Source organism: Oxyura jamaicensis, chromosome 18, assembly GCF_011077185.1.
Source record: "Oxyura jamaicensis isolate SHBP4307 breed ruddy duck chromosome 18, BPBGC_Ojam_1.0, whole genome shotgun sequence".
Taxonomy (NCBI): Eukaryota; Metazoa; Chordata; class Aves; order Anseriformes; family Anatidae; genus Oxyura; species Oxyura jamaicensis.
Window position 1 is genome coordinate 6,203,190 of NC_048910.1, and position 21,303 is coordinate 6,224,492.

A 21,303-nucleotide genomic window follows, 5' to 3' on the forward strand; every position below is an offset into this window, starting at 1 on the left:
CCGCAGGAGGAAGCACGCCTGCCCCAGGGATGCTCTCAAACCTCGCTTCTCACACAGCTGCTCCTAAGGAGCACAGGGCTGCTGCCAAGCGGGGCAAGCTGAGGCAGCCCCCGGCCTCCCCGAACGACCTCGGGGGTAGAAAATAGCAGGCAGCTGGCAGCAGCCCCACAGCACCGGGGCTTTGAACGCATGAGTATCTGGGGGAACCTCCACCGCCTGGCAGAGCCCCGGGGAGAGAGGCAGCAACACACACACTGGGGGGGGGGGGCTCGGAGTGCCACCAGCCCCCGGTGATCCCACACAGGGAGCCCAGACCCCACAGAGAGCAAAGGGACCACAAAGGGACCCCAGACCCCCAAGGGGCTCCACACAGGGACCCCAGACCCCCATAGACCCCTAGTGGCCCCACACGGAGACCCCAGACCCCCACAGGGACCTCCGGGGGCCCCACACAGAGACCCCAGACCGCACAGGGGCCTCACACAGGGACCCCAGACAGGGTTCCCAGACCCCACAGGGACCTCAAGACCCCACAGGGACCCCCAGGGGCCCCATACTTTGACCCCAGATCCTCCAGGAACCCCACACAGAGACCTCAAGCCCCACAGGGACCCCACAGGAACCCCCAGGGACCCCACGGAGGGACCCCAAGCCCCACATAGGGACCCCAGAGCCCCCCGGGACCTCCGGTGTCCCCCCACAGGGAACCCCCCGGGACCCCCAAACCCCCCCGGGACCCCCTCACCCGCCCTGCTGCAGCCCCGAGAAGGACGAGCAGCCACCCCCGAGGCCCAGGGCCCCCCTTACCGGCTGACGGCGCCCCCCTCCTCCGCCTCCCGGCCCTGCCCCGGGGCCGCCCCCCGGGCCCCTCACTGCGCACGCGCGGCCCGGGAAATAGGGGCGTGGGGCGGCGGGGGGGGAAAAGTCTTCCGCGCACGTGACCAGGCCCCGCTCCTTCGCCCGCGGATTGGAGGGGCGGGGTCACGTGGGAGGGAGGAAGGGAAAGGGGCGGGGCCAAGGGGCCACGTCGGGGTGGGAGGGGTGAGCGGGGGGGGGTGCGCATGCGCGGGAGGAGGCGGCGCAGGTAGGGGCCGCGGAGCCGGCACCGCACGGGCACGGGGCACGGCCGCGGGGCGCCCCTAAAACTCCAGATCCCAGCCCCGGATCCTCCCATAGCCCCAGATCCCCGCCTCAAATCCCCCCATAGCCCCAGGTCCCAGCCCCAGATCTCCCTACAGCCTTGGACCACAGCCGCGGATCCCGGCCCTGGATCCCCCCTGCAGCCCCTCATCCCCCCCATAGCTCCAGATCCCAGCCCCCTATCCCAGTCCTAGATCCCCTCAAAGCTCTAGATCCCAAACCCAAATTACCCCACAGCCCCGGATCCCCCCAAAGCCCCAGATCCCAGCCCTGCATCCCCCCACAGCCCCCAGTCCCAGCCCCAGATCTCTGCATAGCTCCGGATTCCAGCTCCAGATCCCGTCATAGCTCCAGATCTCTGCCCCAGATCTTCCCATAGCTCTGGATTCCAGCTCCCCCCATAGCTCCAGATCCCAGCCCCAGATCCCCCCTACAGCCCCCTATCCCAGCCCCGGGCATCTGTCCGAGCCCCATCCACACGGCTGGAGCTGCCCCCGCTGCCTTGCAGAAAGCTCCAGCGAGCGCCGTGCCACCCCTGGGCTGTGTGGCAGGCACACGGCCACGTCTGGGGCCATGAGGATTAACCAGGACACCGTGCTGCAAGGGACGAGGGTGACCCTGGTGCCGTACACCCCGGCACACGTGCCCCGGTACGTGGCTCGCGTCCTCCGGTCTGGTTTCACTTCCCTTTTTTAGCGTGTTGTTCGGAAGGGGTGCTGGCGTGGCAGCTGCAGGGGCCTCTTCCCCATGGGAACAGCACAGAAATTAAAAAAAGAAAGAAAGCTGTAGAAAAACAGTAAGCTGTGCCCGCCCTGCTCCCAGCAGTCATCCCTGCAGGTCTGTGCTTTTTGCCAGGACTGCTGCGTATCCACAGAGAGGGAAACGCCTGGCTGTGTGCGAACAGCCAGCGCTTCTGATGTTCACGGGAATCTTCCTGTAACGGCCGGGGAATAGCACGACTTCAATGGGTAACGCCAGGCAGACAAACCTCTGATCCGTGCGCTTTGTAAAGCGCTGCCCTGGGCAGCTGCCGGCTCTGCACAAAGGTGGCAGTGTTAGTCAAGTTGTCGGTGGTACGGTGAGGCTGTATCGAAATCAGCCGGGCTGAAATCCTGACCCTTGGTGCTGCTGGGTCAGCACTCCTAAAAACATCAAGCTCACGTCATGGTGCTTCCACACAAAGCTACAGGACGCACAAACCGGGCTGAATTTCCAAGGAGATGGCCGGCTCCTGTTTTACATAAGCACGAAGCTTGCACTTTCGAGTTGCTGTGAACGCCAGGCTAATATTTCCAGAACACCTTCGCGACAGGGCACGGGCAGATCCTTGGAGCACTCGTGGAAACGGCCCTGAGGTGCTGCCGCTAAGCCAAGGGTCTGCCCCGGTGTCTTTGTCAGGTACCACGAGTGGATGCAGTCAGAGGAGCTGCAGCGCCTGACCGCCTCCGAGCCGCTGAGCCTGGAGCAGGAGTACGAGATGCAGCGCAGCTGGCGGGACGACGCAGACAGTGAGGGTCTCAAACACCTTCCAGGAGTGGGTGGCAGTGGGGAGCGGGCCCCTCTCTGTCCCGTAAAGGACACAGGGTGGGCTGAGAGTGCCTGGTGAGAGGGCTTTGCTAACTGAGCCCGGGGGGCTGTGAGACCAGCTTTCATTCAGCCGGCTTTGCCTTAGCACCTCAGCACGTTGCCTTGCTCAGGCCACCGACCACCTCCACAGTTTCTGTTCTTTGTGGGGCTCTGGGTTTCTTCGTCTTCAGTATTCGGAGTCAGATGAACAGCAATAGTTTGGAGCAAGGGGAATATGGACCTGGTAACTTTTTAGGGAGTTCAGTGCATGTTTGTAGCCGATCTGTGCTCGGGGTTACACTGTACAGAGCTGCTGGTGTCCTTTTTGTGCAGTTTTTCAAAGGTAATGATGATTTAATTCACACAGCATTATCTGCTGAGCTTCTCCAGCACCGTCACCACTCCCCAGGGCTGATCATCGTAAAAAGGTGGAAGGGAGTTGTATTTCTCCTTGGGATTCAAATTACTTTTTAATTACCTGGTTGAGATTTGTTGACTGAATTGGTTCCCTGGCTCTATTACAGGTAATGAATCAGTGCTCATAAAAGCCTCGTAGAAATACAGTGAGCTGCAAAATACCAAGGCTGGCAAAGATCTCAGTCTGGAGATCTTAGCTGGCATTAAAAGCTTTGTTGAGAGCAGCAGTAAAGTGGACTGGGTGAATCACTGGGTGATCCTTGTGCACTAAACAATTATTCGCCCGAACTTGCTGCAGAGAGACAAAGCAGCGAGACCTCAGTCGGGGAATTAAAGTTTTCATGCTCCTTACACAGGCTGTTTCTAGTCTTAGTGGCTGCACAATCCTTTGTGCTCACAGCGGGTTTTTCTGAAGATTTCTTATGTTTCTCGGGACGGGAGCAGGCATGCTTGGCGTGGGAGGCGCAATTATTACCTCTTCCTCACTGCTAACATGTGGAAACCGCTGTTCCTTTGCCCGTTGCATGCCTTTGATTTCATCCTTCAGTACTTTGTGAATAATTCGTAGCGTGCCGTGAGAATGTTGCTTCTTTTTTGTTCTCCACAGAGTGCACCTTCATTGTGCTGGACACGGAGCGCTGGTCTGGGCAGGCACGTGGGGAGGAGGACTGCATGGTGGGGGATGTGAATCTCTTCCTCACCGACACTGAGGATCCGACTTTGGGGGAGATTGAAATTATGATTGCAGGTAAGGTTCTGCTTGCTAGCTTGGGCCTTTGTCACCTTGGCTAAAGCCAGAGCGATGTTACTGAGGGCAGATTTTTATTCTCGTTGGTTTACCTTAGCCCTTGAGTCCTGATCAGCATCCGTTGCTGGCCTGGGACACAGCCTGTTCTGAAAAGTACCCAGCACAGCTGACCTGTCTCACCTAACAGGGTGCTGATTTCTGTGGCTCTCCCTTTCAGAGCCCAGCTACCGTGGCAGAGGATTTGGCAAGGAGGCAACTCTGATGATGATGTCCTACGGTAAGGATAGCCCAGGGCACAGGGATGCGAGCAGAGTTGTGATGTGATCTAGAAGCACGTCTTCCTGGTGATGTAGATAGTAGTAAGGGGTGCGCCTGCCTCAGAAACTGGAGTCCTGTGTCTTTGTAGATGTGGCAGCTGAGCAGGTAACAGGAATGCTTGTCTTTCTGGTTTCTTCTGTAGGAGTGACAGACCTGGGCATCTCCAAATTTGAGGCTAAGATCGGGCAGGAAAACGAAGCCAGTATTTGCATGTTCAAGAAGCTTCATTTTAAGGAGGTGTGGTGCCAACTCCTACCCAGAGGACATGAGCAGCATTTGTCCTATGACTGGGACTGAGCTTTTTTTCTTCTGCGTGGTCCAGGTTGCCATGAACAGCGTTTTCCAAGAGGTGACACTGAGGCTGGATGTCAGCGATGAAGAGAAGCGATGGCTCCTGGACCAGACAAGCCACATGGAGAAGAAAACCTACAGTGAAGTGAAGCTGCCAGCCAGAGAGCTGGAGACCTGATGGGTACAGCCAAGCACAGGCCTGGGTTCCAGGGAGGAGCTGACCCTGTTGGGAGGTCTGAGCGTGGATGACACCTCCGCATTGTTTTGGTCTGTCTCCTTTGGTTACGTTGTCATCTGGTCACCTTTGCACTTATCTTGCAACAGCCCGGAATACTGCCTGAAATTTGGACCTGGCGAACAGCCACTAACTCACAGACCTGATTGGGAATGACTCCGTAACTTTAACGTGCTGTTCCAGCACAGCCGAAATCACCAGCAGCTAATTGATTCCTGGTGCAACCAGTTTGTGGACAGGCAGTACCCACTGTTCCTACTTCCCTTAGAGCAGGATTCATCAGTGCGACACAGAAGTCTGAGAACTCTGGTGGCTCTGCTCTTTCTTGAATAATAAAAAAATAAAAATAAAAAAAAACTGAGGTTCCTAAGCATGACCTGGGAGCAGTGGGGCTTTCTTTGGGTGGTGAAAGGGTGGTGAGGCCAACAAAGCCTCCTTTCTGGGACTCTGAACCCTATTTCCCTATTTGCTGGGCGCTGCTGGGTGCTGGAGGTTAGAGAGGCTGAGGTGAGGGTGAAAGGGAAAAGTGCTGGCCCCCTTTCAGCTCTGGAGCTGGGGTGATAAGGGAATTAGTGAGGTGAGGAATACCTGGCTGGTCACTCTGCTCAAAGAGGGCCAGGATAGAGTTTTCTCACAAGGAACGATGGCACAGACCGGTGGAATACCACAGCCCCTCTTGAGTCCCCCAAAACGCTGCTGCTTCACAACAGAACTACAAAGATTGAAGGAGTCAGCCTGTTAAACGTGATTAAAACCACCAGTATCAGCCAAGCGAGACCAGAGCACAGCCTCTCCGTGATTTCTACATAACCAGGGGAACTGGCAGCTGCAGGAGGCTACCGAGACAAAACCCTGCTCTGCTCAGACCTGTGCCTGGGCACACGGGCGCTTGGTACAAGTGCGGACCTGGAAACCTCAGGTCATCATCTGGGAAGCAGTATTTCACTTCATTTCATCTGTCATTATCACAGCAAGGAGAAGGAGAACAGAAAAGTGATTTCCCTCTTCAAGGCAGCTCGGGGGGCAGGCTGCAAGCATCGCTCACTGGGGCAGAAACCTTTGGGCAAGAGTCAGCCTGTGATACATCCGAGGTCTGTTGCTGAAAAAGAGCCATTTGTCTGACTCATTCTGGACAGTTTTTAATGCAGTTATTTAACCTGACCTTCCCTGCCCGACTCAGCGTGCTCTCCGTAGCAGGGAAGCTGGCTCAAAGAAGAGGTGGGGAGGATAACTCATGGGGTGTTCCCCCACTGTAAGGGCAGCTGTAATGGCTAATTCTAGACCAGAAATGATTTGTTCCAGTTACGAAGTATCAGATAATAGCTTTCAGATCTGCACAGTGCTGTTGTTATCAGAGACTGGTAGACTCTGGAATTTTTAGTGCCGCTTTAGCAGTATTTTTAGGGCCTGGGAGTCAGAGTTTTCCAATTTTAGTTCAGTTAAAGAAATCAGCACTATGAATACTATTACAACTGAGTGTAAGAACCAAGCGTGTACAGTAGTATTTTAAACAAGTATTTCACAGGGATTTTGTTGTAGCAAAAGCTTTGTGCAGTGATAAAGCAAGAGCAGCTCTACTTACAGCTGGGATCGAAGTGACAAGGCCTAGTGAGTCTCAGGCTCTTCAACACCAGTTGGGCAGGAGTGGATTTTGTTCTCCAGGACAGCATTTGCAGAACCTGACGGCATCACGCTCCTTTTTTTGACTTCTTCGGGATCCTGACACCAGCCTGTTCTGATCCAGAGCTGCTAGGGCAGAGTCCTTGGGGAAAACATGGGGAGTGGGGCCTGCTGCTGGAGGGGTGCCGCGGCTCCCTTTGGGCAGCTGTAGGGTCTGGGTCTAGGGTCTGGGATGGTCGGGGACCTGGTGACAAGCACCCCACTGTCCCCAAACCCCCTACCACCAGCTCCCAGCCCACCAGCACCACACTGGATCTCCCCCTGCTCTCACCTCGCCGTGCCAGGCCCCCATCTCCTACAGCCTCACCTCCATCCAGAAGCCCCCTTGGCCACTTCTCCGGCTCTCCCCAAGCTGGGGTGTGCTCAGCAGTGCCTGGAAGGGACAGGATAAGCACTCACCCTTCTCCCATCACCCAGCCTAGCCCGGCACAGGGATGTGCTGGTTCCTGGTCGCCCAGGCAGCCACCGGAGCCGCGGGTGCTGCTGCGCTCCCGCGGTTGCTCCGGCACCGGCAAGCTCCCTGCCTGGCATCCCTGGTGCCCAGGCAACGCCGAGCCCGGGCAAAGCCTTCACCCTGGCAACCCGAAACAAGGTTGGGTCTGTCCCTGAGCCCCCCCACGTGAGAACCGGCCCCCAGGCTGCTCCGATCAGGAGAAGAGGCGATGCATGGCACAGGGCCGCCGGCAGGAGATGCTCCCGGGACCCACCAGGTGCCCCCCAGGCCTGCCCCTGTCCCCCAAGGGTGTCCCCAACCCACAGCATCGCCTCCAGGAGGAAACATCACTTCGGAGGATGGGGCAGGTCGAAAGGATACCTCCCCCAGGTCCTGGGGGGGGGGGGGGGCAGCCTGCACATCCCCTGTAGACCTGGGGGCACTGCATCACCTGGGCATGGCACAAGCATACAGGAGCTGGTCTTGGGGCTTGGCATGTGAAATGAGAGCACAGAGAGGAAGCCCAGACACCCTGTCCCTTCCACCCCCCCTCACCAAACCCCCTGGGACAGCTTCCCCCTGGCAAGTCCCCCCCAGTCCTCCAAGACGCTCTTGAGTCCCCCACACCTCCTGTCATCCTGGTACATCCACCCCCCTGTGCCCACAGGATTTCACAGCTCAGATAAGTCTGCAAAAGTGCTGATTTTTCAGAAAACCCATATATACCGGAGGCTCCCAGGATTGCCCGAGCCTTGCAGCACCACCGTGGGGTCCCAAGGGGGGGTCCCAGCCTTGGAGGCGCTGGCTGGCACAAACGGGGCACCTCCTGAAGCCACCATCCCCTCCCCAGAGCGGTCACTGCTGAGCCCCCCGTGCCCTCCCGCTGCAGGAGGGCTTAGCCCCGACCTGGTAAGCTGCACAGGGCTTAAAAATAGCCCCGGGACATCAGCCCCACACTGTCACCTGCAGGCTCCATCCTCCTGAGGAAGGGGTCAGACCCCCCCCCAGGGAATCCCCCCCAAAGTCCCACCCGGAACAAGCAGCCCCCTGCCCTCCTCCTGCCCACATGGAGGCTCAGGCTCACCCCAAACCCCACTGGAGGGGCTGGGGGTGGTTTGGGGCTGCCCCCCTCCCACCCAGCCGCCACATCCCTCGGGCAGATTAGAGCAGGGCAGCCTGGCACTGCCCCCCCTCCGTGGGATTTAAGCCCGTTAATCCCCCCGAGGCATTAACCCGTGCTGGGACCAGCCCGGCCCTCCCAATCCCCCCAGTTCAGCACCCAAACTGGACACAATGTGGGTCCATCACAGCCTCACACCCCCCAGGGGGGCATGAAATCAGAGAACCAGGCTGTGCCAAAGCATCTTGGAGGCACTCTGTGGCTGGAAATTTAAAATAAAACCCACAAAGGCATCCAAAGCATTCCCCAGATAGGCAGCCCCAGCCCCATTGCAGGACCCCCCCATGCGCAACGACCCCACAAGGCGACACGGGGACACCCACACTCCGTCACCCAGGACCCCCACGGCGCTGAGTCCTGGGGCTGGGGACTCGCAGCTCCGAAAGGATTTCTCCTGCAGCTGGGCTCGTGAAGTCAGGAAGATTTATTCCAGTCAACAGAATTTCGCTCGAGCTCGACAGCACGGCACCCGACCGCGAAACACGGAAACAAAACATCCACAGGAAGAATTTCCACGAAATATGTTGTTTTTTAAAAAAAATAAACAGTGTGATTGGAAAACCTCTTATTCGGGAGGGGGAAAAAAAAAAGACAGGCTATTGAGAACCCTTTAAATTAAACAGTGTAAGATGCAAACCCCGATCATCTCTGCCTCCAGGAGGGAGCGGTAGCACAGGAGGTGATTATTGCTTGCTCCGGACACCCTCTTTTCTCCCAAAACAGCCCCGGGGCAAGGTGCCACGGGACGTCCCTGTCCCTCCAAGGGTGACTGCAGGGGTCTGGGGTGAAGGGACGGGGTCATCGTGGACGGACACTGCCAGGCAGGGGGGAAGAGCACCGACCTTGGAGGAATCGCGTGGTCCAGGGCTGGGCAGAGGTCACCAAAAGCCTCAGGTTTGGAAGAAAAAAAGGATATGGGGGGGGGGGGGGGGCCCCAGGAACAGGAAGGGGATTTGGGTGGGAGAAGAGCTGGTAGAGGGGACCAGAAGCGTTGGGCATCAAACCTGGCCACCCCAAGTCACTGACCCCCCCCAAATCTCCCCTTTACACCTACCCAGGGGCACAGAACTTCAAGCCAGGGCTGGGGAAGCACCCAGGGGCCAGGCTGGAAGCGGGGGGTACCCCCAGCCCCCCTCCACTCACCCTCCCGGGGACGCTCACTGGCCACCAAAGCCCATCCTCCACGGCGGGGCAGCAGGGACAAGAGGGATGAAGGAGAGGCCGGGGGGGGGGGGGGCACAGAGAGGACAGGGGGGGTCGGCAGCCCTCACCCCTGCCCCGAGGCCATTTCACAGGTTGCTGAACAGTTCATTTTTCTTGCTCCAGTCCATCTGGGGCGCCCGCTTGCTGGTGCGCTTCTGGTGGGCCCGCTCCTTGGCCACGGCCAGCGGGATGTCGAGGTCCAGGAGGGAGCCGGATGCCGAGCTGCGCTTGTCCCCCTCCGGCGCGCCGGGCTGCGGGACGAGAGGATGCTCAGCACCATGGTGGGGGGCTTCTTGCCCCGGTACCCCCCCCCTCTTCTGCTCCCATCCCTACCTCGCTGCGGGTCTCGGGGCTGTCGGGCGATGTGGCCAGCACGGGGCTGGGGGACCTCTCGGACACCGAGTTTGAGCGCAGCTCTCCGCCGTTCTCCTGGGGGGGAGCAGAGCAAGGGTGAAAAAGTGGGAATGGGGTTTGGGAATCGCCCCAGGGCTGTTGCAGGTCCTGGGGGTGGAGGGGAGCTGACTGAAATCCTTCCTCCCAGCTCGTAATCCGCTGAGAGCTCCAGCCTAATAAATACCTCCAGTGCTGCCCGAGTGGGGCTGGGAGGATTAAAGGCTGGCCTGGCTGCCCGGCTGCTGCAGGATGAGGAGGAGGAGGAGGAAGGCTGCAGGACTGGCTGCTACTTCCCTGCAGCACAAGGGCCCCTGGCCACACAGCATCACGAGGACAGACATGAGGCTTTGCTCAGCCCCACGAGCGACCCTGTCCCTGGGGGGCACCAGCAGCCCCTGGGGGCATCACCCACCCATGGGCAGAGGATGGAGGGACACCTAAACCGTGCCCAGAGCTTGGCAGAAGTGGGATTTAAAAAATAAAGAATTCTAAAAGGCTCTTACCTTCTCTATATCACCGTTGGCAATAGGTTCTGGCAGGGGACCTGTGGAGAGAGGACACGGGTGCTGACGGATGGGCTCGTCCTGCCCTCTCCCACCCCCCCTGAGCCACCCCTCGCACCCAGCCCCGCACCCCCGAGCACCCCCCACCCCCAAATCCTGCCAGCGGCCGCCCCACGGGGCGGGGAGGGGGCCAAGGCCGAGCTGAGGAGAGCGAAGAGCGCCCACGCGCCCTCCCTGAGCCATAAAATCTGTCAAAGAGTAACCGGCAGGGCCATAAACCCTCCTCACCGCACGCCCCACGGCCACGTGCCACCCACGAGGCCTTTATCCGAGCACGGGGGTGGAAAAATGGGGCTGCTCTGAACAAAACCCCCCCTCCCAGTGCTCGAGGGCTCCCCCCAAGCAGAGCCCCAGGGCCTGGGGACGAGGTGACACCGCAGCCATGGCACCAGACCCACCTGCCAGGTGCGCCTCCGAGGGCACCACCTTGCACTTCTTGAAGAACTCGTCCGTGAGGACATCCACCACCAGCAGCTTGGTCTCGTCGCCGCCCTCCTTGATGGCGGCCACCACGCTCGCGTGCTGCTTGCCCTCCACCGAGGCCCCGTTCACCTGCGGGCGTCACCGCGCCGTCACCGCGGGCACCGGGGACATTGCTCCTCCTGGCACCGGGCACGGCCCCGCCACAGCCCCCCACCAATGTCCAGAGATGTGCGGGGATTAGCGGGCAGGAAAACCTCATTAAAAGCAGATTTTCTCAGAGCGATTAGCACGAGATTGTACCGGCCGTGCTGGCAGGAGCATGGGGCACGTGCCAGGATGGGGCAAAGCCCCAGCTCCTCCGTGTTGTCCCCAAGGTGCCCAAAGCTTCATCCCCACCCTGGGGCACACAGCCCAGGACCCACAGGGTGCAGGGCCACCGAGCACCCTTAGCACTGATGCCCTGCCCAGCCCGTCCCACCCTGGGACAGCCCAGGGAGAGCCGTGCCCCGTGTGGGTGACAGTGACAACCTGGGTGACAGCAGCTTATCTCCCAGGGGGTGAATCAGGGCTCGGCTGCGCCCCTGGGTGGGAACGGCTCTGCCCTGAGTCACCGTGCCCCAGAAGGGCAGCTCCCGGGCACCGCCACGCTGAGCGGCCCCATCGGTGCCGTCCTGAGCTTTGGGGAGTTTCGGGGAGCACAGGCACCCCCAGCCCCGTCACCCACCTCGACGATGCGGTCCTGGGGACGCAGCCCCGCTGCCTCGGCCGGTGAGTCGGGGTCCACGGCACGTATGTACTGCCCCGGGCGGCTCTTGTCGCTGTGCAGGTTGAAGCCGTAGCCGTTGGGGCCCTTCTTTATGTGGCACAGCCGGGGACGCAGCTCCTGCGAGGGGACAGCGAGGGGACAGCCGTGGGACAGCCGCTCCCAGCCCCTTCCCCCCGTGGGCCGGGCCATGGACCTGCACCCAGAGCTGGGACACCGGGTCCTGAAACACCCTATGAACCCTGGCCCTAGTTAATTGGGCACAGGGCACGCTAATTGCGGTGAAACATCACGGCAGGCTGTTATTACGTGCATCCTGAGACCAGGCCCTGCCTTTTGGGATCAGGGTTGCGATGGCCAGCTGCAGGTGGAGGAGGAAGCAGTTTGGGCTGGTGGCAGGCACCCACATCCCACCCCACCCAGGAACCCGCAGGGACCCTCCCCGTTCCCCCAGCACCCTGCAAGGAAGGGACACGTAGAGCTGCTGCTCCCCGGGGACTGGGGCAGGGAGCAGCACCCACAGCACCCCGGTGCCGAGGTGCACCCCAATGCCCGGCCACGACCCTCAGCGATTGCAAAACCCCAAACCTGCCGGACTGGGGTGGTGGCACGTGGGACGTTCGCCTCCCTGGGAGGCACCTCCCAGCCCGCCCACGATGCTCCCCGACCTGCCCCGTCCCGGGGAAACCAAGCCGGGCAGCCACCCACTCCCAGGTGAAACCCTTTAATGCTGGGGGTCCCTACTGCTAACCCCAAGCAAGGGGAAAACAGGAACAGCGCGGCGGCGTGCTGGACGTGAGCTGCACTGGCTGCCCTGCGGGACGGCTGGGAACTATTTGAGGAACAGGGTGACACGGAGGTGGCTTCCTGCACACAGTGCGGCCAGGACCGGTCCGGTTCCAGCAACCACAGACAACTTTTATTTATTTACACAGAGAGAACGTTGCTAAGTATATATATAGCTTTAACATACAAAACCTGTCTGGGGTTGCTGATACCGTCTTGATCGTTACCTCCTGATCTTGGGTAGGGATTCCCCAGCAGCCGAGCCGTGCTGGAGTCCCCACAACATTCCCCACGAGGGCTTTTATTGCTTGGTGATACCACCTCTTCTCCTCTTGTACCCGCAACACCCCAGGGACGTGTGTGTGCACGGCAGGAATTTCCCCTGATGTATTCACCCCGTGCTGCTCTGCACCCAGAACATCCACGTGGTGCCGCGAAGCTCCCTCCAGCCTCGGTCCTTGGGGCCAGCACCAAGGACGGTCACAGGGAGCCGCAGCCCGTGCGGGTGACACGTTTACGACAGGCCCCGGCTCAGCCCAGCCTGGGTGACAGCCCTGCTGCCGCGATAACCCCGCTCCTCTTGCACGACGCCTTCCTGCGGGGCCAAGGCTGGCTGTCACGGCTCACCAATGCCCAGCTGGGCCCGCGGGGGACCGAAGGTGACGGGGGGACGTGCCAGCAGCCAGAAGGAGCCAGCGGTGCCTGCATCCTGCCCCAGCCATGGGAGCCCCTGGCGATGCTCGCAGCCGCCCCAGAGCAGGTGGGATTGCAGCAGCGGGGTGGGGATCCCTGTCCAAAAGGCACGAGGTGGCGGAGCGTGGAGGAAGCAGTGCTGCTTCTTGTTCCTGCCACTGCCCGGGTTTGGGATTCGCCGCCCTTGGCAGAGCCGCGGGGTTGCTCCACGCCGATAGCTCGGGACAAAGCCCGAGGGAGCACACCGCGAGCGGGCACTGGCAGCGCTCCCGGGCGAGGAGGAGGATTTGGAGAGCAGAGCATTGGCACCTCGGGACAGGGGGGACGCAGCTGCTCGGCTCCACTGGCCAGGCACTGAGCCCTAAAACACGGCCAGCAAAGGCAGGAGCAGCCAGGGCCAAGGGCGAGAGGGTTTGGGGTGGGCACCCAGGGTACAGGGCAGCCCCGCTGGGGGCAGGATCCTGTAGTGCAACTGCAACGGGAGCTGGGCAGGAGGATAATGGAAGTGGCCCTAATTTCTCTAAGCTTCCTTGTCCTCAAGTACCAGCAGCCCTTGTGCTGCACTCGGGGATGGATTAGCCATCAGCCTCATCACGAGCTCTGCTGCACCTCCCGCAGGGATGGCTCTGGGTGCAGCCGGGCTCAGCACCGGACACGCAGCCACCGGGGTCCCATCCACGGCCACAGGGGGGTCCCCAGGCAGGGCACAGCCCCCCTTTGCCAAAGGGACACCCGCATTGCTCCCAGAGCCTGCGTGGGACTGGAACACCCAGCCCCGGGGAGGGGATTTGGGGCAGATCCTCCCCATCCCAGGGGGACTGTGAACCCAAACACCCGCTGTGCTCCCGGCCTGCTAACAGATCTCAGGGCAGCTTTGAAGGCCCAGCTTCCAGGAAGCTCCCTGCAGCCCTGCGAGAAGCACCGAGCCCGTAGGCGGCCCCGAGCAGCTGCGTTTTGGGGTTACTCAAAGAGAAACACGCTGGCTCTGAGGACGCCCAGGCCAGCAAATTCACACGGGTCCTGAAATCTGGCACACACATTCGGGCCTCATACAAAGGGGATGCAAAGCAGCCTCTTGCAGCATCCCCGTCACGTAGCGCTGGACTGGAGCTGCTTTTCATGCAGCCCACTCCCGCTCCCAAACACTGCTGGCTCGGGAGGAAATTTAATTCACTTCCTAGTCAAACTCCAGCTACCCCAGCGCAATGCTCCCAGCTGGGAGCTGCCCCCGTCTCCAACCCCAGTTCCCCAAAAACCCAGCTCTGGGAGGCTCAGCCGGGTCTCACAGGGGGAAGCGAGCACTAAATTTAATAATTGAGGACTGAAAATGCAAGAGAGAAGCCGAGGGAACTGGGCAGGGCTTGCATTCGGCAGCAGAAGCCTTGCCCTGGTGACGGCAGCCCCAGCCCGTGCCAGGGCAGCGGTTGGCAGCTGCCGGTGCTCCTTGAGCACCCTGCGGTCTGCAAGAAACTTTCTCAAGATGCTCCCCGAGCAGCTGGAGCCTCCGGAAACCCACGCGGGGGGAGGACACGACAAGCTGCCACCACCCCCAGCTGAGCACCGGGGACGGTTCCCTGCCCTACGAAGGGGCCGGAGCCGTGTTCGGCCACCTGGCACCGGCCCCGGGGATGCAAAACTGCCCTCGCCCCAGCGTGGGTGTGCTGCTGCCGGCTCCCAGCCCCTCGTGGGTGCCCCTGGAGCCCGCCTTTGTAGGGGTGCAGCTGCGTTCAGCCCACATCCAGCTGCAGGGCAGGGAGCTGTGGGGGTGGCCCCTGCTATGGGGGGGTCGTGGAGGGCAAGCGGGGACAGATCCTGCCTCGACACGGGAGGGTTTAAATCCTCGGGGGGAGAGCGGTGCCGTGCGGGAAGCCTGACAGCCAGCTCTCCTGGCAGCGAGCGTCTCCGGGCTTGCTAAGCAAATAAAGGCAAGTCCAGCCCAACAAAGCAAACAGGACTCTGACACATGCAAACCTCCCGCTCCCCGCCGGGACCGGCGCTGGGAGAATCCCCACGGCTGCCGCGGGGAAGGGAAGGGCTCGGGGGCCGCAGGACAGGCACACGGCGTGCTCAGCATCCCACGGGACGGCTTCCCAGCACAGCCGGGAGCAGGGTGAGCGCCCAACCGAGGCAACGTCTCCAAACCTTTGGTTTTTCACCAGCTTGGGGCCAGGCCCTGCCCTCCCCCCGGCCACAAGGTTTTTTCCTACTACCTGTTGAGAAACCGTCTGGGGCTGCGGGCGAGCAGCAGTGTCAGCCACTGTCACCAGCGCCACCGACTTCCTGCTCCTGTGCAGAGAGAAACCGTCGGTGCTAACGGTGAGGCTGCACCCCGAGCTGACCCCAAGCCTTCGGTCACCCCGAGCTGATCCCCAGCCTTGGGACACCTCCAGCATCCCACAGCCGTCTCCCTTCTCTGGCCAACGGTGCCAGGGTCCCAGCCCCTTGGGGAGCCGCACGTCCTCGAAGCGCCCTCAGCCCCACAAGCAGAGCAGGGAGCTCGCCCAAGCTGTGTTAGATAAGGCCCTTTTATTTTTTTCCAGCTCGTGGAGGGATGTCTGGGCTGAAGGCACGCACAGAAGGTCTCGCTAGCCCAGGGGGAGCACTGGCACCGCGACATATGGGAGGCGGGCACGTGCCCCCTGCACGGGGAGGGAGCACAGCCTGGCCTGGAGGATGCTGCAGGCGCAGAGGCCGCGTGTTCCTACCCAGAGCATCCTGCCCCGCTCCCCCAGATGGGAGAGATTTGCACCCCCCTGGCCACCAGACCCCCATCGCCGGGCAAGGGGGTGCCGGAGCGGTGCCTTAGCCGGGCAGGGACCAGACGAGTGTCCCATCGTGTGCCAGCGGGGCTGGGGGAACACATAGCTGCACCGAGCTAAAGTCCAACGGGAGACACGATGAGTAAAAGCACCTGATCATCAGCAAAACCCCGCAGGACAACAGCTCGGCCAGGCACCAAAGTCCACCCGGGACCAACCCTGTGCCGGTGCCCATCCCAGACCGCAGCAAAGCGCCGTGCTGGCACCGGGGGTATCAGGGGAGGTCAGGCATCTGTGTCAATCCCCAGGACTGTCCCCAGCCCGGGGACACCGCGCTGGCCCTGCCCGCTTCCCGGGAAGCCCATCCCCATCTCTGTTGGGACAACAAACACCCGTTTTCACCGGGTAAACAAAAAGCAGTATTATCTCCGGCAGCCCCGAGCGTCTCTTAGAAACCGCTGCGGGCAGGAAAGGTCAGAAATTTCTCAATTCCTCACCTCTACGTCGCTTTGTTTGTGCAACCGCTGACTCCTACGCGCTGCTTAAGGCCGACATTCCTGACTTGCTGTCCATCCCTTGGGACCCACCGACCCCACTCCAGGCCCCCCCAATCCCCGCTGCGCTCAGAGACCGGGCACGCTCGGGACACGAGTGGCTGCTGCCAGCTCCTGCAGCCACAGCCCCAAACCTTCTCTCAACCGAGGCTTTTTGCTGCGTTTTGGAGCTGGTGAACACCCAAAAAACCTCGCAACAGCCCGGGCTGGGGCTCCCCGGTGCTTTGAAGGCAAATACACACAGCAGGGCCGGATGCTGCTGGTGGGGCGGGGGGAGCAGAGCTGCTCAGCCCCCGCACAAACACCGTGGGCAGCAGCAAAGCAAAGCCCTGCTTCCAAACCACAGCCCTACAGGGGTCATAGGGTGGTGGGACGGAGCCGGCAGCTCCCCAGGTGCCGCTGTGCCCACTCGTGGTCCTCAGCCTCACACCCCCACAGCTTCCCGGGGGGGGTTGACCCCGTTTCGCTCATCCTGCAGCACAAGGATAGGTCGGGGTGGGGGGTGGGGGGGTGCCAGGACAGGGCTGCTCCCGCTGGGGTGCAGAGCTCGGTGCACCCTCAACATCCACAAAACGCCCTTAATAACCCAAAATCAACCAGCAGCGAGCAAAAACCATGGGAACACGCGGCAGCCCCGGCTGCCTGCCTCCTTCCGCGGCCGGGGCCGGGCTGTTCGTGGTGTAAGCGCGTTTAAAACGAGCAAACAAAGGGAGGACCGAGCAGCCGAGCGGCGCACCGAGGCCGGCCAGGCGGCAGCGCTCCCCGCCGGGCTCCGCGACGCCACCGGCCCGGGGCTCCCCCAGCCCAGGGGGGGTGGGGTGAAAAAACTTCTCGGGGGGTGAAAAACGTCGCCCGCGCCCCCCCCACCCCCCTTCTGCCCCCCTGCTGCCCCCCAAGGTACCAGCTCGCTGCCGCCGCTGCTCCGCTCCTGCACCGCGGGCTCCGCCGTCGGGGGGTCCCGCTGAGCCTCGCCGCCGTCGGGGGGGCTCGGGGGCTTCTGCGAGTGCTCCTCAGGTTGCTGCGGCTGCACGACGAGGAGACGGACGGAGCCGGCGGCGGCCCGGATCCGCTCCACCACCTGCTGGTGGCTCTCCCGCTCCACGTTCGCCCCGTCCACCTCCAGCAGGCGGTCCCCGGCGCGCAGCCCGGAGCGCTCGGCCGGCGAGCCGGCTTCCACCAGGCGGATGAACTGGCCCGGCTTGCCCTTCTCGCCGTGCAGGTGGAAGCCGTAACCGTCCGGGCCCTTCTCCAGGCAGCAGAGCCGCGGCGCCGCGGGCCCCGTCGGGGCGCTGCTCATGGCGCCGCCTTCACCGCGCCCGCTCTGCGCCGCCCCGCGCCCGCCGACGGATTTTATAGCGAGGGGCGGGGCCGCCGAGGGGAGGCGGCCAATCGGAGGGAGAGGGGGGCGGGCCCGCAGCCCAACTAGGAGATAGGGGGCGGGGTTATGGAAATAGCGCGAGGGGGTGGGCGGGGGTATGGGGATAGAACGGAGGGGGCGTGGTTATGGAAATGAGGCCCCGCCCCCGTAGCGCGCCCCGAGGGCGCGGGTGCTGGGGGAGGGGGGGCAGCGGGACAGGGTCCCCCGTGGGGGCGCCCCGGTTCCCTGTGGGATCACCCCGACCCCCTCTGCAACCCTGCTGCCCTGTGGGGCCACCCCAGCCCCCCCGTGGGGCCCCCAAGGTTCCCTGTGGGGTCGCCCCCGACCCCCTCTGCAACCCCATTCCCCCGTGGGGGCGCTCCCGGTTCCCCGTGGGGTCACCCCTGCCCCCTGCTGCAGCCTCAGTCCCCCGTGGGGTCACCCCAGCTCCCTCGTGGGGTTGCCTCCAATCCCCTCTGCACACCATCTGCCCCGTGGGGCCACCCCCAGTTCCCCCCGGGGCCACCCCAGCTCCCCACTGCAGCCCCACTCCCCCCATGGGGTCAGCCCCGGCCCCCCATGGGGTTGCCCCTGCCCCCTGCTGCAGCCCCGCTCCCCCCCGGGGCCACCCCAACTCCCGTGTGGCTGTGGAAGTGGGACCTCGGCCGGGGTTCAGACCGGCCAAAGGTCCTCGGGGCCGCTTAATTAAGCATAATTAATTGTGCCCCAGCCAAGTGGGCAGCACGCTGCGGGACCGAGCGGCTCTGTCCCGGCCCCACGGGGCTGCAGGGGGCTGGGGAGCACCGGGGGAAGCCGACAGCGCCGGGCGAGCCGAGGAGCAGGGGGGCCACCCGTCTCCTCGCCCCGCTGAGCATCACCCCGCTGCCGCTCGGCCCTGAGAACCGCGGCCGGGAGGAATCCCACGGCAGGGAGAAAACCAGCAGGAGAAAACCAGGCCAAGCGCTCGGCGTGCCCAGGCACGGCCCCGTAGCGAAGGGGCTGCGAGCAGCAACCCCCCCCCCCCCAGCTCTTCCCATCCGAGGCGGGGAGAAGGGGGTGCGCTTTGGGGGGAATGCTCCTCTGATTCAGGAAACAAAACCCGGCCTTGGCACGGCTGCTGCGAGCGTGGAACCCCGATAAGGAGGAAAGGCAGAGGGAGAGGAAACAGCCGGCGCTGCGCTCGGGTCCCCGGCGGAGCCCAGGGCGCACCGACAGAGCCCAGCCGCGTCCTGCCAGCGCCAGCAGCCCCAGGCCGCTGGCACAGCTCGTGCCGGAGGGCGGGGAGCAGAGAAGAGCCGACGTCTGTTGGTGTTGAAGCTCTCCGGCATTTATTTTTTTGCCGACCTCAGCCAAGAGGCGGCGGCGATGCCATTGGTGGGAAGCCGGAGTTATTTGGGGAATGCTGGACTCCGCACCGTGAGAGCGCCAGGGGAGGAGGTTGGTTTTAATTTAACCGGCCGTGCTTATTCCTCCCCTCTCACCTTTGGACTGGCTGAAATGCGCGGGCCGAGCCCTGGCGAGGAGGAGGGGGCCGCGGGTGCTTCTCCCACCCCGAGGTGCCGCGGGGGTCCCAGGGGTCCCCGTCCCGCTCCCCTGCAGCCCGGCCGCAGCAGCCTCCCACGTCGCAGGCCCCGGGCAGGGATTTCTCAGGCAGAGAAAAAAGAAAACGAGGCGGATGCAAAGCCTCAAAAATACCCAGCTTTAATCTGTAAACTTGCAAAGAGACCCGGCAGGACAGCGGGGGCGAAGGAGGCACCGGGGCAGGGAGGGTGCTGACGGCGTGCTGTGCCCGGCAGCCCCCGCGTGCAGTGGGGCTGTGAGCTCTGCGGCTGCCCTCGACACCTCCAGCAGCACCCCAAACACTCCCCATCCCAAACACTCCCCATCCCAAATATTCCCCATCCCAAATATTCCCCATCCTGGTGCCCTGCGTGGCACTGGGTGCCGGGGGGTGCGATGCTGAGCGAAGCTGAGCACTGGAGCCGCAGCCCCGCGGTGCCCGAGCCTCGCTGCCCACACCCCGCAGCCTGCCAAGCTCATTTTGGGACACGCACGAGTGCCCCCAGCCCACCACGGGCCCAGGGAACCTGCAGAAGATTTCCAGCCCACCAAGGGCCGCTTCAGCCCCATCCCCAGCCTGCGCGAGGCCGCAGCTGGTTTGGTCCGGAGGGGCTGAAATGGGAAAAGCTTTTCCCTTAAGTAAAGAAACTAAAAGCCTCCAAACCCCACAGCTGCACGAGGGGAAAATGAAGGTTTTCCAAACTGCCGCGTGTGCCCGAAGTCACCGGGGGCTCCGGGGGCTCCTTAATCTCTGGCTCCAGCTGCAGCAGGCGGGGAGCAGGCGGGGACACCCCAGAAGTGCCGATGAGGAGCCGAGGCCAGGGCCGGGCACCGGCACGGGGATGGGTCCGGTGGCTCCCCGGGGGGAAGCAGCAGGGAAGCGGGGCAGGATCCGGCCCTCCCAGCTGGATGGGAGCACAGCGAGGGCACGGCCGCAGGGGAGAGGCCGGGTGCTGGGGCCGTTTCCTGAGTCCTGCTGGGGTGACGGTGGCATCGCCACGACCCTCGGGCTGGCAGGCATCACGCTGTGGTTGGGGCGCACGGCGAGCCCCTGGCACCACCCCGCAGGGCGGCAGGATCCGGCCCCTGCTCAGCACCACGCCAGACCGGGGTAACGTCTCTCCTCCTGCACCCTGTGCTTTGGCACGCCCGTGGGTGCTGGGGGCAGGATTGGGCCCCGCTCTGCCCCAGCCCTGCCTGCGCCCGGGTCCCTGCCCGCCGCTCTCAGGCGAAGGCGCAGCAGCCGGATTTCTTCTGCTGCGCCTCGATGTAGTCGTGGATCTGGAAGCGGGGCTCGTCCGGCGGCTGCAGCGCTCGCTGCTTCAGCTCCCTGGGGAGAGGCAGGGCCCCGTTACCCCGGGGACGCCCCCTGCTCCCCCCCCAGCCCCGTGCACTCACTTAGCGATGGCGAGGAAGGCCAGCTCCACGTTCATCCCCGTCTTGGCGCTCGTCTCCATGAAGGGCACCCCGTACTCCTGCAAGGGCAGCGCGGCCCCATCAGGGGCCAGTCCCAGACCCCCTCCTGCCCCCCCAAATCACCCCGTTTGGCTGGACGGGGTGTGGGAACAGGCTCCCGTCCCCTCCCTGCCGTGCCACCCGTGCCACGCAGGTCTGGGCACCGCGCAGAGCGGGCGGCACGGCCAATCGGGGTCCCTAAATGAAGCACCCATGCCTGGGGTGCTGCCGGGGGCAGCGGGGGGCACAGCTGGGTCGGACTCGGGCACGGCTCACCCTGGCCAGCGAGGCTCCGTCCTCTGTCCTCACGGCCCGCTCGCTGCTCACGTCAGCCTGCGGAAAAGGGAGAGCGTCAGCCACCTGGGGGCATCCGGCAGGCGGGCAGGTGGGTGCGCAGGGGGCTCCCAGGAACCGGGGGGTTCGGGGAGCCACGAATGTCCATTGCCCAGGGGAGAACCTGCTGAGCACCCGGTACCCGGAGGCATCCAGGATGCTTCAGGTCACTTGGGAGCTGGGGACAGGGGGGAGCATCCAGCACCTGGGCCATCAGGGACCTGGAGGGGCTTCTGGTACCCGGCACCATCCCACAGCCCAGGGGGACCCCGTGCCCCGGGGACAATCCAGTTCCCAGGCAGGCATCAGGTACCCAGCAGGACCCGAGGAGAGGACGTGGGACCTGGCTGGGCAGCTGGGATCCGAGGGGTGCACCCAGGACCGGGTTGGGCAGCCCATATAGGGGCACCCAAAGAGGGGCACCCGTACCAGGAGCACCCACACTGGAGCACC

General features: G+C 63.0%; 3 protein-coding genes across 3 annotated transcripts in view; 1 reads left to right on the top strand and 2 right to left on the bottom strand.

Moving 5' to 3' along the window:
• Positions 1-1,040: 1,040 nt before the first annotated feature.
• NAT9 (N-acetyltransferase 9 (putative)) lies at positions 1,041-5,076 on the top strand. Its single transcript, XM_035342359.1, has 7 exons — positions 1,041-1,090; positions 1,653-1,790; positions 2,539-2,648; positions 3,731-3,871; positions 4,089-4,148; positions 4,332-4,426; positions 4,512-5,076. Exons 2-7 carry the CDS (start codon positions 1,714-1,716, stop codon positions 4,656-4,658), a joined length of 630 nt encoding a protein of 209 aa, XP_035198250.1. The 5' UTR covers positions 1,041-1,090; positions 1,653-1,713; the 3' UTR covers positions 4,659-5,076.
• Positions 5,077-8,414: 3,338 nt separating this feature from the next.
• On the bottom strand, positions 8,415-17,477 carry SLC9A3R1 (SLC9A3 regulator 1). Its single transcript, XM_035342354.1, has 6 exons — positions 17,047-17,477; positions 11,315-11,473; positions 10,566-10,719; positions 10,108-10,148; positions 9,545-9,640; positions 8,415-9,462 (listed from the first exon to the last, which is right to left on the bottom strand). The coding sequence occupies exons 1-6, from the start codon at positions 17,440-17,442 to the stop codon at positions 9,298-9,300; spliced, it is 1,011 nt and encodes a 336-aa protein (XP_035198245.1). The 5' UTR covers positions 17,443-17,477; the 3' UTR covers positions 8,415-9,297.
• Positions 17,478-19,180: 1,703 nt separating this feature from the next.
• The window catches only part of RAB37 (RAB37, member RAS oncogene family), a 5,562-nt gene continuing 3,439 nt past the window's right edge, over positions 19,181-21,303 (bottom strand). The window contains exons 7-9 of the mRNA XM_035342720.1: positions 20,794-20,974; positions 20,461-20,537; positions 19,181-20,392 (exon numbers count right to left, since the gene is read on the bottom strand). Coding sequence (XP_035198611.1) covers positions 20,287-20,392; positions 20,461-20,537; positions 20,794-20,974 — 364 coding nt within the window. The 3' untranslated portion in view covers positions 19,181-20,286. The remainder of the gene's footprint in view (positions 20,393-20,460; positions 20,538-20,793; positions 20,975-21,303) is intronic.